Source organism: Chrysochloris asiatica, unplaced genomic scaffold (genome assembly GCF_000296735.1).
Source record: "Chrysochloris asiatica unplaced genomic scaffold, ChrAsi1.0 scaffold00001, whole genome shotgun sequence".
Lineage (NCBI taxonomy): Eukaryota > Metazoa > Chordata > Mammalia > Afrosoricida > Chrysochloridae > Chrysochloris > Chrysochloris asiatica.
The window spans coordinates 23,817,468-23,834,981 of NW_006408519.1; the positions used below are offsets into that span (position 1 = coordinate 23,817,468).

Below are 17,514 nucleotides of genomic sequence, written 5' to 3' on the forward strand. Positions count from 1 at the left end.
ATACAAAACTTTTGCTCCTTTCCTAAAGTTTTGACTTCAGGGAGATGGGATGAAACCACAGAAGTGAGCTGACACATGGAAGACCCAGAATAGAGCTGGAGTGTATGCAGAAAACCCTGCCATCTGGCTGAGCCTTGGCTAACCCTTGGCAGAGATCACTGGATATTGATCTGTTGTTCTTGCTGCAGTGCACCATCGACTGAGTTCCTACTCATAGAGACCCTCTATAGGTTTGAACTATTGACTTTGCAGTTAGCAGTCCTGTGCTTATCCTACAGCATCATATCAGGACTCTGAGTACTGAACTAGCAGTTGAAATGCTTTAAGGGATGTTTGAATTGTTTGCCACAAACTGCAAACTGATATTTTCCTGGTCTTTGGAACAATCGAGCAATCTGGAAGATGAAGGGTACTAGGGTCACGGTGGGAGTATTCCTAGCCTGCCCTATGGAAGGTGTCTCACCTGCAGCCATCAGTCACAAAAGCATTCCCCTGACACTGCCAACCAGCACAGAGCTCAAGAAAGATTTCTCTTTCTTTGCTGGCTGACCTGCAGAGAAGCTAAAAATAAGAAAATAACTGAGGCAAAAGGAGAAAAACCCAAAGGCAAGAGGCTTCATGAGACCAGAAAAATTATATGGTGTCTGGCTACCATGACTGAATGCTTTCATCAAAGAGTCTACAAAAGAATGCTGATCAAAAACTGGGAAATACAGAACAGAATTTCAAATTTTCATGGAGCCCAGATTTTTTGAAGACACTAAAGCCTCATCTTTCTCCCACTGTGCGGCTGGTGGGTTCAGACTGCTGACTTTGGGGTTCACAGTCAAGTGTTTATCTTAAAAAGCCACCGCATTCCCCAAATGACTGGGTAGAATCATGCAAAAAGAGTGCATGAAGATGGAACATGTGGGGATTAGTCAGTTTTGCCATTCTGCTGGGTTTAAAATGAGCCATTTCAGAATTAGGAATGAGGCATCTCATGGCCATCAAGAAAAAAAAAAAGAAAAAAAAAGTCTATATTTTGTATGGATTTTTCCACATAAAAGAATGGAGAGCAAGAGATAGAGGCAGAGATGAAGACATGGAGAAACAGAGCAGCTGAGGACTCTAGACTCATGGAAAGAGAAAGGCTGGGTGCTGGTGGCCAGGAGACAGGCTTGCAGAATGTGCCCTTTGGTTGTTTAAATGATTATATATTCCTGAGTGTTTTTATGTATACCCCAAAACAAACAAACACAGAGGGCATAGGGAATAGAAGCAAATATTGTTGAATGATGATGCATGGAGGGGATTGTAATCATTGCAATGAAACAAGATAGGATGAGTATAAAACCAATGTTCTCCCGTGTAAACTACCATTCAATTCACAATAAAAAAATTTTGATAAAAGAATGCCTTTGAAGAATTCAGGGATTTAGTATACAATAAACTTGAAATCAGAAGGGAAAAAAAAAAAAAAAAGAGTGGAAAGCAATAGCCATTGTTAGAAGAATTCTATTTTAGGCTAAATCTGTACCACTATTGGCCTCTAGATCTTAGAGAAGTCACTTAAACCTTACTTGGATCTCACCTCCTTTGTAGAGAAATCAAACCAGTTGGTCAGATGCTCCCTAGATTCCCTGTGTTAAATATATCACAACTTGATGCCTCAATTATACCCCATACATAGAGTGACACTTTTCAGAGTTTAATACTCAAATAATAAGTGCTTACCTTTTCCAAATTCACTGTAGTTCCTTTTGAGACCTGTCCAAGTGCCTGATGGGTATTTGCTGGGGCCTTGGAACTCAAATAGCATGAAGTCAGTTGGGTTGGTATCTTTTGTTCCTAGCCTTCTGACCATTCTCAATAATGAACGTGCTCATTACATCTCCCACCCACGCAGTACATCGTTTCAGATCTTTGGTGACATACTACTATATTGGCAGCTTGGGTTGCACACACTCTTGTTCCCAGAGCCAAAAAATAAAGGTAGCCAAGAATTAGATCATCTTATCCCCCCAAATTAGCAAAGATCTATCCAGAGGCAGCTGAGCAACGTAATTTGATCAAGGTTAAGTATGATCCACCTCTCATCTTTTAACCCAAGTCTAAATTATTTTAGCTTTCGGTTTAATTTCACGGTGTAATTCCAGATTAATGTGTCCTGCTCACTTTTATGAAAATCTACTAGCCTCCCTGCAGTCAGCTTTCATCTATGTGTGGATGGCTTATGCAGAACACCAGGTTTTCTCCTCCAGCGTCAAGTACCCCATGCCCAGGACAGCTCCTTTCATTCTGTGCCAAAGAATTATAAACGAAATCTAATATAAGCCTAATGAGAAAAGGCTATCTGCTGCCAAGGATTCACATATAATGTATCCCAAAGCCAAGTGCAGGCAATTATTCACTGTTTTAGGTACTGGCACCGCTTCTAACTTATGTAATACAACAATCAAGATTTGCTGCGGTTATCTCTGAGGAACAAGAAATACACGCAATGATTTAACCTCTTCTTTGGCCTATTCAGCCAGATTTTCCATGTACTCGACTACAATTTCTTTTCAAATATAGAGATCGTTTGTACATTTAATGTTGTTTTTGTTGCATGATGTCGAGTTCCAGCTCATAGCGACACCTGTATAGGATTTCTGAGGCTATATCTCTTTACAGGAGCAGAAAGCCTCCTTTTTGCCCATGGAGTGGCTAGTGGATTTGAACCGTGTGATTAGCAGCCAACCAGCAATGTATTTTCATTATCATTTAACATATGTTAGCAAGTAAAATATTTGAGAGTTGTTTTAATTTGTTGGATAGGAAGAGAAAGGTCTGACACGTTCCCCTAACAATGCTGTTGCTATGGTTGCTAAGTGCTGTCAGAAGGGTTCCAAATCATAGCAACACTGTATAGGTTTTCCGAGGCTGGAGCCCTGGTGTGGCACTGTAGGATAAGTACTCTACCACAAGGTCGGCAGTTCAAACTCACAAGCTGCTCTTCAGAAACCCTATACAGGGTCACTATGAATTGGAATCAACTCGATGGCACTTAACAACAATGTATCTTTGAGGGAGCAGACACCCTCATGCTTCTCTTGCAGAGCAGCTAGTGGGCTCAAACCAACCTTCTGGTTTGCAGTCCTGTGCTTATCCTACAGAACCATGCCACTCCCCTTCAATGTTGGGAGAATGAAAATCCAAGATGTCAAGACATTAATTATATCCATATTCCTTCTTCTTTCAGTTATTAGTCAGAAACTAAGTTTTGGCAAGTTATTAACATTCTTAGTTTTTAGCTGTAAAATGGGGATACACAATTTTATCAAATAAAAGGTCTAGGACAGGGAAGCACATGTGAGATACACTCAAACACCATGGGGTTCTTGATTTTCACAGACTCATCACTTTATAGGATCCAGCAGATTCACACTGAGTCAGTGAGGCCTAAGGATCAACCTCAGGAGACCCTTATTTTACGGGCATAAGAATACAACAAGAGGATGTTTTCTTGTGAGTACCTAGCAAAGCAGGGCTAGAAGTCAAGTGCTTCTGATTTCCCATGCTATGTTTAGGCCAACTGGCAGGACACTTTGAACCAGAAATCCAAGGTGGAGGCCATAAGAACACTGTCTGTTTATGTTATTGTTGCTGTTGTTAAATGCCATTGAGTCAGTATTGACTCATAACAACCCTATACACAACAGAACGAAACACTACCCCATTCTGCATCAACCTCAGAACTGTGGCTCTGTTTGAGCCTGTTGCTGCTGCCACTGTGCCAATCCATATTGTTGGGGGTCTTCCTCTCTTACTTTGACCCTCCACTTCACCAATCATGGTATCTTTCTCCAGGGACTAGTCCTTCCTGATAATATGTCCGAAGTATGAGAGACGAAGTCGGCCATGTTGGCTTCCAAGGAGCACTCTGATTGTACTTCTTCCAACAAAGATTTGTGTTGTGCTTATAGGCTGATCTTACTCCACAGCCAAACTTGCCACGGAAATTCAAGTTTCATCATTAGAAAATTCAGGAATATTACTTTTAAAACAGACTCAGACTCCTGTGTATTCCACAATTTCTCCTATAACTAAGGCACAGTTCCACCCAGGCCCAAGGACACAGATCAGAGAAAATGTTAGCACAGTCCCATTTTTCATTTGTTTCCCATACCCAGAGCACATCAATGCCGTCCAGTAAGACTTTGTGTTTTAATGAAAATGTTCTACATCTGAACAACCCAAACTAGCAGTCTCTCAACACAGGTGGCTGGAGAATGCTAGAAATGTGGCTAATATGACCAAGTCAATCAATAGTTTCATTTTCAATCCACATATATTAAATAATATGTCCACATGTGACTAGTGGACACCATATTGGACAACACAGGTAAAGCATAAACCTAAGCTTGACTCTAGCATTCAAATCCCATATGACTAGGTCCCACCCTACTGTTCCAACCAGTTTTTACAAAACAAACCCCAGGTCTAAAGATTCGGATGATAGACACACCAGAATTTCTACTGCCATACCTTGGCTCAAGATGCAGTCCGCCGCATTGCTAAGAGTGCCTTCCATTCTTAGTGCTACATATGGGAATTTTACCCATATTTCACAATACCGACCAAGTTCTACCTCAGTTGACGTACTCGCCATGGCAGCTCCATCCCTACTGCTCTGAGTTTGGAATTAATGAACCTTAGTCCTAGGTCTGTCTGGGAAGGACCTCAGTCTCTCACAGGGCAGTTTCCTTGGGACTACATGTCATCTGGAGGGGACTGGAATTGGTCTTAGGCCTACATGATTACAGTTGTGTAAAAGGTTAGTGGGAAATAGAAGCAGTACCTTCTCTGTATCAAGCAGACCCATTCTCACCTTGGTTCTTACCTGTGGCCACTGTACATACACCTGTGAAGATAAGTAAGCAAAAGAAGTTATGTCTGTGGCTAACTTATAGGCCTTCTAGTAAGATGAAAGTGTGGTACCTATTTTATATTAAATAGATGGCACAGGCTTGCTTACTGAAAGTGAAGAGGACTTGAAACACTTACTGGTATAGATCAAAGACTCCATATAGCCTTCAGTATGGATTACAACTCAACATAAGGAAATAAAAATCTTCTCAACTGGACCAGTAAGCAACATCATGATAAGTGAGCAAAAGACTGCAGTTGCCAAGGATTTCATTTTATTTGGTTTCCCAAGCAACACTCATGGAAACTGTAGTAAAAAAAATTAACAATGTATTGTACTGGGTATACCTGCTGTAAAAGAAAAGTGTTCAAAAGCAAAGATGTAGGCATGAAGGATTGGCCTACAAGGTTTCAAGGGGGAGTTTAATAGTAGTAGGTGGGGAAAATAGTGTCCCCACCAAATAGTTTTCATATTGTCTAAATAGGTTTGGTTAAAAGAGAAGGGGGTAAGATTCTCATGATTCAATAGTGAGTAATTGTTATCATGACTAATTGCAACTGTCACAATTGAAAAGGTAGAAGTTTAATAACAAAAATGGGGGGAGTAGTTAATCTTACAGTCCACGAAACAGAGGACCCTAGGACCATCAAGGGAGTAGAGCAGAAGAAGAATGCAGGACCTTATCCAGAGAAGCAGCGACACCAGAGATGGAGGCAGAGATGAGGGCTTGGAGAGAGGGAGCAGTTGAGGACTCTAGATTCATGGAAAGAGAGGGACTGAGAGCTGGTGGCCAGGAGGCAGACTTGCAGAATGTGCCCTTTGATGGTGTAAATTATTATATATGCCTTAGTGTTTAAAAAAAAAAAAAAAGAGCTAAAGTGAATAGAAAGAAATACTGTTATCTGACGGTACATGGAGGGGACTGTAATCATTGTAATGAAATAAGGTGTGTGCTTTGTTGAATGTAAAACTGATGACATGTCCTCTAAACTTTCACCCAATCCACAATAAAAACCTTAAAAAAAAAATAAATAAAAGCAAAGATGTAATTTTCAGGACTAAGGAGCAGCTGAATCAAGCCATAATATTTTTCACAGCCTCATAGCATGTAAAAGCTAGACAATAAATAAGGAAGACCAGAGAGAATTTTGCATTTGTATTATGGGATTGGTAAAAATCAGTGACTGTACCATGGACTGCCAGAAGAATTTGAAAAAAAAATCTGTTTTAAAAGAAGCACAGCCAGAATGCTCCTTAGAGACAAGGAAGTTGACATTCTATCTTAGGTTATTAGAAGGACCCTGTCCCTAGTAAAGTAGAGCCTCAGTGAAAAAGAGGAAAATCCTCAATGAAATGAATACAGTGACTGCAGCAATGGGTTCAAATATAAAAGCAATCATAAGGATGCCCAGGACCAGGCAGTGTTTAGTTCTGCTGTACACAGGGTCACCGGAACTGGCTTCATAGTACCAATAACAGCCGCAGCATTTCATCTACATTTGTTTTCCCCCAATGGGACTGACTGAATGCTGTCCAATAAGGTAGACTCAGCTGAGCTTGATTCTTTCTCGGGTTTTCTTTGGTCTATAATAGCTGGAGCAACTTGTGGTACAAACCACCTTCTTCTGGAATTAGGGCCCTGCATGGTTTGAGGAATTGGTACAAGGGTCCAAAATCATCTTCTAAGCTTGAGAAAGCAATGGATACATCTGCTTTTTCCCAAGATCTACATGCAAAATATGCTTGTTTTATTTCAAGGTCAAGATAGTAGGTTAAAGCATATGCTACAATCCACCTTCAGCAATGGAAACTTAAAAGATGCAGAATAAGATGCTTTAAAATATTCTGATGTTTATGTAAGGACGGCAGAGAAAAACCTGGGTTTCCGAGTAGAGGAAAACCCAGCACACACAGGGAGGAGTTCCGCTCAGCAGGTGTGTTGGGGATCTGGAAGAAGTAGCATGTTGAGAGGACAGCCTTCAAGGTCCAGCGGGGCCAGGACTCAAAGTGGTAGAGAGCCCATAGGCATGGCAGGGGCTGGAACCAACCAGGTAAACTGCAAATGGGAAAGTATACGGGGACTGCATTTGCATGAGTCAGAAGATGAAAAGATGGAACATCAAATCGAAACATCAATGAAAGCTTTGGTTCAGAGTACTTGTATCCCAAAGAGTCCAGGTGGGGACAAGCACAAAAGTAACTCATAAAGTGGCTGCTACAAGCCAAGACCCACATACACAAAACTTTCCAAAGATAACTCCCTCTCTTGTCACCTAAACTTACCAGCAAATAGTAGAAGATACATGAGGAAATGCAGCACCCTAAAAGGCAAACCCTTGCCCCAACAGGCAGGAAAAGTCACAGCTAAGCTACTAAAAATACGGCAATCTGAGCGAGGCTTTAAAATAAGTATGTGTAAAAGCATGCATATCTCTTAAAAATGTCAAAAACAACAGAAGTGGACAAAAGTAAAGATTTGCCCCATCACCCCAATTCCACATATAACTGCTCTTCAAATTGTGGAGTAAATCCTTCTAGACCTGGTGATGCCTTTATAGAGAGAAAGACACTTTTACATATACGGGAACATATACACATTTTAGGAGTCCTGGCGTGGCGCTGTGGGTTAATGCACCAGACTGCAAAGCCATTTGAGCTACAAGGTCGGTGGTTCGAGCTCACCAGCTGTTCCTTGGAAACCCTATACAGGGTCACTATGGGTACGAACCAACTCAATGGCACTTAACAGCAACAACTACATACCCACTTTGCACAGTGGTCTGTCCTCCTCCCATCCCTATTTTAAAGTATAATCACACATATTCTCCACATAAATATACATAGGTCTCCCTCGTCCTTATAAAGGAAGAATTCTATTCCATTGTCTGAGCAGCCACCGATTCTTTACCGGTGTCCTAGGAGTGGACACATAGGCAGTTTGCAATGTTGATGCAGAAACAGTGTTGCAGCCACCATCTTTCTGCAGCCATTTTTGTGCATTTTAAGGATAATTATTTCCTTAGGACAAATGATTGGTGGTTATGGTGGTTATGTGCCGTGGAGTTGGTTCCGACTAACAGCGACCCTGAACAGGCTTTCCGACGCTGTAAATCTTTACGGGAGCAGAAAGCTTCATCTTTCTTCTGCGGAACAGATGGTAGTTTCGAACTGCTGACCTTGAGGTTCGCAGCCCAATTTGTAACAACTACACTACTAGCGATCCTTAGGATAAATGATTAGATATGGAATTATTGACTAGAGAAAAGTGTGTACACTTAAAACATTGATAACTATTATGAGATTATCCTCTAGTAAAGGTTTATATTTACTCTCATTATTTGGCTTTAAAGACAGATTTCTGGTGCCAGATGTGTGCGGGGGTGGGGTTGGGGGGTTGATTCTGACTCTTAGAGACCCTGACTAGGGTTTCTGAGGCTGTAAATCTTTTAGGGAGCAGAAATCCTTATCTTTCTACCTTGGAGTGGCTGGTAGATTCAAGCTGCTGAACTTGCAGTCAGCAACCCGACATATAACTCATGATGTGATCAGGATTTCTTGCACACACATTTCTAGACAGAGATTAAATCTCTGGTAGCATAGTGGTTACGAATTGGGCTGCGAACCTTAAGGTCAGCGGTTCGAAACTACCAACTGCTCCGCAGGAGAAAGATGAGGCTTTCTACTCCCGTAAAGATTTATACCCTCGGAAACCCTGTATAGGGTCGCTATGGGTCGGAACCGACTCGACGGCACATAACAACAACAACAACAAGGAAAGTTTAAAGGAGCTCTGGTAGCATAGTGGTTACGAATCAGGCTGCTAACCTCAGGGTCAGCAGTTTGAAACTACCCCGCCATTCCACGGGAGAAAGATGAGACTTCCTGTTCCCATAAAGTTTACAGCCTCAGAAATCCTGTACAGGGCCACTATGAGTTGGAACCGACTCCAGGGCACATAACAATAACAACAACAACACAGTTTAAGGGGCCCTAGTGGTACAACGGTTAGACGCTCCACTGCTAATGGACAGTCTGGTAGCTAGAACCCATCAGTGGCTTCACAGGAGAAAGAAGTGTGATATCAGTTTTGACTCATCAAACCTCTACAGGAAAGGCTAGGGATGTCTCATAGGGTGTCCTGGACTGTCAGTAATGGACACAGATGGCCACCTTCCTTCCGTGGACTTGGACTACCGACCCTGAGGTTAGAAGCTGAACACTTAACCAGAGCTCCTTCTTGTAACCATTACAGCTAAGGAAACCCTCCAGGGCACTTCTCGTCGGTCTCCCTGAGCCAGAAAGAATTGACTTGATGGCACACAACAGCAACAACAGGTAAGTAGAAAAGCTCAAGTTACCAGTTTTTCAATTTACTCCAGGAAACAGAGGATGGCTCAGCCCCACCCCACCCGTTGGCCCCTAAATACTACAGTAGAGAAATTGTAAATGTTGGCACATGTACAAAAATGTTTAGTGTCTACAGTACAGAAGCTTCAGGTTATGTAACAGTTCAGGAGACGATGTGGTATGGTGCTGTGGATCAGCACTGGACTGCGAGCCACAAGGGTGGCAGTTCAAACCCAACAGCCACTCCCCGGAAACCCTATATAAGGTTGCTATGAGTTGAAATGGACTCGATGGTACTTAACAACAACATAGTGTCACACTATGATGCTTACTTTTAATTCTATCCCCCTCATCCCTAGCTCCCTCTGTTTTCATTGAATCTCCCATGAAACAGCTGTCTACATGCCTAAACTTTATTAAAGCTTCTAGTACATTGTTGTTGGTTAGTCCTGTCGAGCTGGTTCCAATGCATAGCGACCCTGTATAAGGTTTCTAAGGAGTTACTAGTGACTTTGAACCACCGACTGGCCTCACAGTCCAGTGCTTTGCCCTACAGTGCCACACACCTGAATAAATTTAAGTGTGGGAGAAAAATTAATTCCCTTTGTATACAATTTGGTTAGGGGGTTTCACTGTAGATGATGAGGATCAACTCAAATGAATCTGGTTTCCAATATATTGCCTAATCCTGAGGGCAGTTTTATTACAGATTAAACCATTAAACTCTCAGGGAGGCATGTTTTCAGCAAAGCTAACTTAAATGGACCTAGAGTCAAAAGCAAAAGTTACAGAAATATTAACACAATACAAGAACAACAACAACTACAATATCACATATTCAAATAGCGACCCTGTGCAGGGTTTCCAAGGCTGTAAATCTTTACGGGAGCAGAACGCCTCATCTTTTTTCCCCAGAGCGGCTGGTAGTTTCGAACTGCTTGCTTTAAGGTTCGCAGTCTGATTCGTAACCACTACATTACCAGAGCTCCTTTCAAATAATCTAGAAGTATTCAAATCCTATCAGACCTTAATCAAATTTGTTAAACTACCAATCTGTTTACTTCTGTGTGGTGCTGTGGTTCAGCACTGAACTGCAAACCACAAGGTCGGCAGGAAACTCCATGCAGGGTCACTATGAGTCGGAATCGACTGGATGGCACTTAACAACAACCTGAAAATGTTGAATCAAAGTTGAATTAATAAATTACACAACTATTTTTTAAAATATTTTATTGTGAATTATGTGATAGTTTACATGGGAGAACATTAGTTTTACATTCATCCCATTGTATATCGTTTCATTGCCATGGTTACAATCCCCTCCATGCATCATCAACCAACCAAGGGGTATATCCTACAAGCCTGCCCCCCTGTCCCTCCTTCGCCCACCCCAACCCTGCTCATCAGCACACAGCCCCTCTCCCTCTCTGGGTCTAAAGTCCTGAACTGCTCCCTCGCTCCACGTCATCATTTCTGCCTCCATCTCTGGCATCACGGCTTCTCTGGGTAGGGTCCTGCTCTCCACTCTTCTCCTTTCATGGTCCCAGGGACCTCCACTCCTAGACTGCAGAGTTAATCACTCCCCTCCTTGCTACAAAATTTCTACCTTTACATTTCCAACCCTCACAATCAATCCTGATAACAATTATTTATTATTGTATCACAAGAGACCTAGCTGCATTTCCTTTCATCAGCCCTGCCTAGACAAATTGGATACTACTCAGTGGAGATTCTACCTTCCTCTACGCCCTCTGGAGCTAGGTTCCCTCTTGAAAGTTTATAAGCCAGTCACTTCTTGCCTTTGTAGCTCCCCCATTTTGGGTAGCCCATGTCCAAGTTGCCCACCCCTTTCTACTCTGTGAATGGAGGGGGTGGGAATGATCCTTGCTGTAAAGGTTTGTTCCCTCTTTTGAGCTATTGCTTCCATAGGTGTAGGTCAAGTTCATCAAATTGTATCAACGTACTCTTTTTCTCCCCTCTTCTTTCTGATCATCCAGTCATTGAAGCCAAGTCAAGTGGGTATTATCTGCAAGTGTGGGTGTTCTTGTGCATATGCCCTCTCTTCTTATCAGCTGGACACTACACTCTCCACTCTAGTCCTCTGTGGCTATGTCACTGACTCCGGACCCAAGAGTCCCCAGGTCTTGCCACACTGCTAGCCAACCCAGATTCACAGGAGTCTATTGAACATTGTAGGACTTAGCTCACAACTTCATTGCTGTTTTTTCCTCACTTCCCCTTATTGGTGACGAACATGGTCACCAATCAGAGCATGTATTCCTATAGTCTTGGAAGGGATTTTACTCTGAGGGGACCCGACCACTTCCCTTGATGTTTCCCGGGCGAGCAACTTGCTTATTCTTGGAACTACACAACTGTTAATAATTCATTTTTTGTTTTCATTTCTCACCACTCTAACTTTAGTACTTAAAGTTCCCTCTTAGGCAGGTTCTACTCAGACAAACCCTATTGAGCTTTAGAGTTCAAGAAGACCTTGAGGAGGTTCCTCTCTCATTCTTCCATAACCTGTGTGGCACCACATCTGACACAAGGGTGAGATGTCAGTATCAACTCTGCTCTGCAAACTAAATTATCAATGCATTACCTATGAAGCACAATTTCTCTTGGCTAAAATAGCTTGTGCAAAGCATCTGCAGTATCTCCCTAATGAATCACTCCCTATGCCCAACAAAAGACACATGCATACACAATGTCATCAGTTTTTAATCATCTACACTAAAAACAAGAACAAGAATGCTAATTCCTCAAAACTGTACATAAAGCCAAAAATTCATATGTGATCAAGAAAACATTTTGTGGGGATGGCACACTCTCCCACCAGACCCACTCTGATTGCTCTGCACATCCGCCTGTCCGCACCCACCATGGCTACCATTCAGCAGCTGGTAGGAAGGTGGCATCTGGTAGACAGCAAAGGCTTTCATGAATATATGAAGGAAATAGGAGTGGGCATAGCTTTGCAAAAAAAAAATGGGTGCAATGGACAAACCTGACTGTATCATCACTACTGATGGTAAAACCCTCACCATCAAAATTGAAAGCACTTTGAAAACAACATAGTTTTCTTGTAACCCAGGAGAAAAATTTGAAGAAACTACAGCTGATGGCAGAAAACCGCAGAATGTCTGCATCTTTACAGATGGTGCTTTGGTTCAACAACAGGAATGGGATGGGAAGGAAATCACAATAACATGAAAACTGGAAAATGGGAAATTAATTGTGGAATGTGTTATGAACAATGTTACCTGTACTTGAACCCAGGAAAAAGTAGAATAAAGATTTCATCTTTACTTTGAATAGGAATTAGCTGTGAGAATGAACAAGCTCAGTTCAATGAGCAAATCTTCATAGATCATTAGCCATTACAGAGATGCAAATTAAAACAACAATGAGATATCATCTCATACCAGCAATAACAGCAGAAGTTCAAAAATGCAAAGGATAATAAATGTTGGCGAGGATGTAGAGAGTTTGGGACCCTCCTACTTTGCTGGTGGGAATGCAAAATGGTCCAACCACTCTGGAAAACAGTATGGCACTTTCTCAGAAAGTAGGAAATAGAAATACTTTATGACCCAGCAATTCCTCTACTTGGTATTTATCCACAAGAAATATGAGCCATAACACAAGGAGATATATGCACATCAATGTTCATAGCAGCACTATTTACAATAGCAAAAAGATGGAGACAGCCTAAGTGCCCATCAATGGAAAAATGGATAAACAAACTGTGGTACATACAAACAACGGAATATTATGCTACCTTGAAGAATAACAAGGAAGCTGCAAGCCACCCTATAACATGGGTGAACCTTGAAGACATTATGCTGAGTGAAATCAGTCAGTCACAAAAAGTCAAATATTGCATAAGACCATTATTGTAAGAGCTTAAGAAAAGATACCCATACTAAAAGGGGGGAAATATTCTTTGTTGGTTACTGGTGGAGTTGGTGGGGTTAGTGGGAGGTGGAGGGAGGCAACAGTAGAACACGTTGTAGGTGGCAGACACACCACAGTTCGGGTGTTGGGGATGGCAATACACAAAAAGGGGGAAGGGTATAAGAACAAGGTAGATAGGGAAACATTGAGACAGGTTTGCATGGCCTAAATGGGATAGAGGTAGTGATGCATGCTCAACCTTGGAACAACAAGAGGGGGAATAATACTAAGATGCTTGACTGTCTTATGAATATTGGTTTCCCTTGCTTACTATTGTAAAATAGACACTTGAGGGGGATAGAAAGGAATGTTGGAAAACATGATTACAGAAAGCTTGTAAGCCTGTCTTCAGTCTAACTGATTAGAATACCTAAAAGGGATTCTAGAAATTACCCAGTGAACTAGGCCTCTTGTAGAGCCTTTGCAGTGTATAGAACTTTAGGTGGAATCCTCAGACCCATCCAAAACCTTCTGAGGTAGGACATTCCCACTAGCAAGGACAAGCAGACCAGCCTGCAATATCTAGAGCAACAGAAGATAATCTTCAACGAAAGATCGACAGGAAAACACGCAAAACAAAAATGGCAGTATGACTGGTTACTACAAGAAAAAGCAAGTTCTTTGCCAGGAAGCCATCAAGGAAAGCAATCAAATTCCTTCAGGACAAATCCCCCTATAAGATTGAAACTCAAAGGGAACACATGAGCAGGCATGTAAGCTTACTGACAACCACACTGGTCTACTGGTGAGTGGAAGAGGGGAAAAGGCAACAATGAAGAAATGGGCTGAGTTCATCTACATTCCATAGACTCCCGTTGACCTGGAGACGAAAGAGAGAAGAGGAAGGGCTGGTGTCTGAAGTGTGATGAGTCCTGAGGACACTTGAGTCCATGGACAAGGACATAGCCACAGAGTGCTAGAGCTGAGAGTGAAGCATCCAGCTGATATGAAGTGGGGGGAGACACACAAGAACACTCTAACTTGCTGATAGTACCCATTTGACCTAGCCTCAATGGCTTGATAGTCAGAACTCGACTAGAGGAAGATGAAAAACAAACAAACAATTTTTGATAAAGGAAACGAGAGTAAATTGCTACAATTTGATGAACTTGACCTATACTTAGAGAGGTAGTCACTCTAAATACCAACAGGAGGGAAGGAGTCTTCACATCAAGTATCAATGCTATCCACTCTGTACACAGAGTACATAGGAATGGGCAACTTAGACATTGGCTAAAGTCAAAGGGGCGATAAAGGCACAAAGTGACTGGCTTACAAGGTTTCAAGAGGGAGTTTACTTAAAGAGTATGTGGGGAAAGTTAGAGTCCCCACTGAATAGTTTTTGTCTTGTCTAGATGGGTCTGGTGAAAAGAGATGGGGATAAGATTCTTATGATTCAAAAGTGAGTAATTGTTATCATGACTAATTGCGACTGTCACAACTGTAAAGGCAGAAGTTTTGTAATAAAAACGAGGGAGTACCTAATTTTACAGTCCAGAAATAAAGGACCCTAGGACCATCAAGGGAGAAGAGCACAAGCCGAATGTGGGACCTTATCCAGAGAAGCAGCAACACCAGAGATGGAGGCAGAGATGGGGACATGGAGAGAGGGAGCAGTTGGGGACTCCAGATTCTTGGGAAGAGAGGGACTGAGAGCTGGTGGCCAGGAGGCAGACTTGCAGAAGATGCCCTTTGTTGCTGTAAATTATTATATATATGCGTGAGTATTTTAAATTTAAAAAAAAAAAAAAAAGTTATGATGAGTGGAGAGAAATACTGTTATCTGATGGTGGTACATGATGGTGGTAATGAAACAAAGTGATGATTTGTTGAATGCAAAGCTGATGATCTGTCCTGTAAACTTTCACTCAATTCAAAATAAAAACTTTGTTAAAAAATTAATTAAATAAATGTAAATTTAAAAAAACAACATTATGTGGGACAAGAACACCCATATTTGCAGACAGTACCCTCTTGACCTGGCTTCGATGGCTGGATGATCAGAATTTGACCAGAATAAGAAAGAAGAGTGGAAAAATAAAAAGAGGAACCTGCTACAATTTGATGAACTTTACCTATACTTATGGATGTAATAGCTCAAAAAAGGGAACAAATCTTTACAGTGAGGATCACTCCCAGCTCTCAGTACACAGGGTTGACAGGGATGGGTAACTTAGACATTGACTACCCAAAATGGGGGTGACCTATAAAGGCAAGAAGTGACTGGCTTACAAGCTTTCAAGAGGAAACCTAGTTCCAGATGGGATGGGGGAAGATAGAATCACCACTGAATGATTTCCAATCTGTTGGGACCTGGCTGGCAAAAGGAAATGGGGATAAGACTCTTGTGGTACAATAATGAATAATTGCCATCAGGACTGACTGTGAGGGTAGGAAATATAGAGGTAGATATTTTTCGACAAAAGGAGGGGAGAGACTGATTTTGCAGCCCAGGAGCAGAGGTCCCTGGGACTATCAAGTAAGAAGAGCGGACAGCAGGATACTACCCAGAGAGGCAGAGACTCCAGGGATGGAGACAGAGAAGATGACATGGACAGATGGAGTGGCTGGGGACACTGAATTCAGGGAGGGAGAGGGTCCATGTGCTGATGGCTGGGGGGTGGGCCTTGGGGGTGTACCCTTTGGTTATTTGATGATGCATGAGGGGACTGTAATCATTGAGATGAAATGAAATACAATAGGATGAATGTAAAACTGATATTCTTCCATGTAAACCTCACAATACAAACTTATTTAAAAAAAAAACATTATGTGGGGATGGGAGAGTTATCATACGAAAGCAAAGTGACCTTTCTACTGAGGAAATTCCCATGCAGGAAACGTACACATGGAGACTCCAAAAGCCAGGCAAAAATGATTCTCTCCATTTCCAATGGGCAAGCCAGGACAAATATCTTCAATACTGCAGCCTCAACATGAATATCTTCACTGATTTCAGCATAAATCCTAACAGAGCCAGTTTCCATTAAAGGAAAGCCTTTAAAAGCGGCCACTACAACTAAAGCAGGACCTTTAGTTAAAGTGTATCTTTCCCAATGTGTGTTTTGTCGGTTTTATACCACCGGCATCTAAACTAAAGATAAACAGAACTAAGGGTCTTACAGCAGAATAGAACAATCACATCTTTCATTAATTGGATCCTACTGTTTACTTCACAGGATTGTCATAGGAACACAATAAGCTAGAACAGCAAGCATATGGGATAAACATAGATATTTTATAAAATGTCCGCTGATTTTAGTCAAGTGTTTGTCAGCAAAAGTGTCTCATATTCATGCAGTACTGGGCTTTACAAAATGCTTTCCCAATACTGTGGCATTTAATCTCATAGGAGAGGTTGTTTAAACAACACCCATTTCACAGATGAAGAATCGGAAGCTCAGAAAGCTGTATGTGGTCTAAAGTGACAAATCTGAGCCTGGCAGACAAATCTTTTGGCTTTAAATCCAAAGTGTTCTTTTCTTTAGTCCACAGTCAAGAGGTTCATGGTATGAGAGGGACTACAAATATGTTTCACTTTTACTCCAAAGGAGAGGTGGTCACTATCTTTGTTTATTGTGACTTATAATCAAGGTGCAGGGCTCATTTAACCTAAGATATCAGCTGTTCCTTAGGGCTGTACCACAAAATCCAAAGCCACAGCTTTGGAATCTCCTTAGGTAATTGACATATTACTTACCTTAGCCATCTCAGATTCCGCCTGGAGTCGTTTGGGAGTCCCTTTCTGGTCCAACACCTTCTGGATATTTCTGTTCTTAATGGACTGAGATTCAACACCTTCACCTTCAATTTGTAGTTTAATGCCTTCAGCATGAGCAGGGTGATCGATACCCCGTGGACTCAACCCGCAGTGGAGAGCTAGGAAGAAGGAACCATTATAACTTAGAAACAAATTATAAAAGGAAGGCGTACAGACAGAAAACATTTCATCAGGCCTAAATGGGAACAAAAGGAGCTGTGGTAGCGTAGTGGTTACGGATCAGGCTGCTAACTTCAGGGTCAGCAGTTCAAAACTACCAGCTGTTTCATGGGAGAAAGATGAGGCTTTCTGCTCCCGTAAAGATTTACAGCCTCAAAACCCTGTACAGAGTTGCTATGAGTTGGAACCGACCCCACAGCACATAACCACCAACCACCAAGTGGGAACAAAAGGAGCTCTGATACTGTAGTAGTTATAAGTTGGGCTGCTAACCTCAAGATCAGCAGTTCGAAACTACCAGCCATTCCATGGGAGAAAGATAAAATTTTTCTGCTCCTGTAAAGATTTACAGCCTCACAAACCCTATACAGGGTCA

The 17,514-nt window shown here is 41.9% G+C and overlaps 1 protein-coding gene and 1 pseudogene across 1 annotated transcript in view; one reads left to right on the forward strand and one right to left on the reverse strand.

Annotated features, from left to right (window-relative positions):
- Nucleotides 1–17,144, reverse strand: part of SAMD12 (sterile alpha motif domain containing 12) — a 275,953-nt gene extending 258,809 nt beyond the window's left edge. Inside the window, 1 exon segment of the mRNA XM_006878369.1 lies at nt 16,899–17,144. Within this exon segment, the coding sequence (XP_006878431.1) occupies nt 16,899–17,144 (246 nt within the window).
- LOC102839228 lies at nt 12,124–12,535 on the forward strand (annotated as a pseudogene).
- Nucleotides 17,145–17,514: the final 370 nt, after the last annotated feature.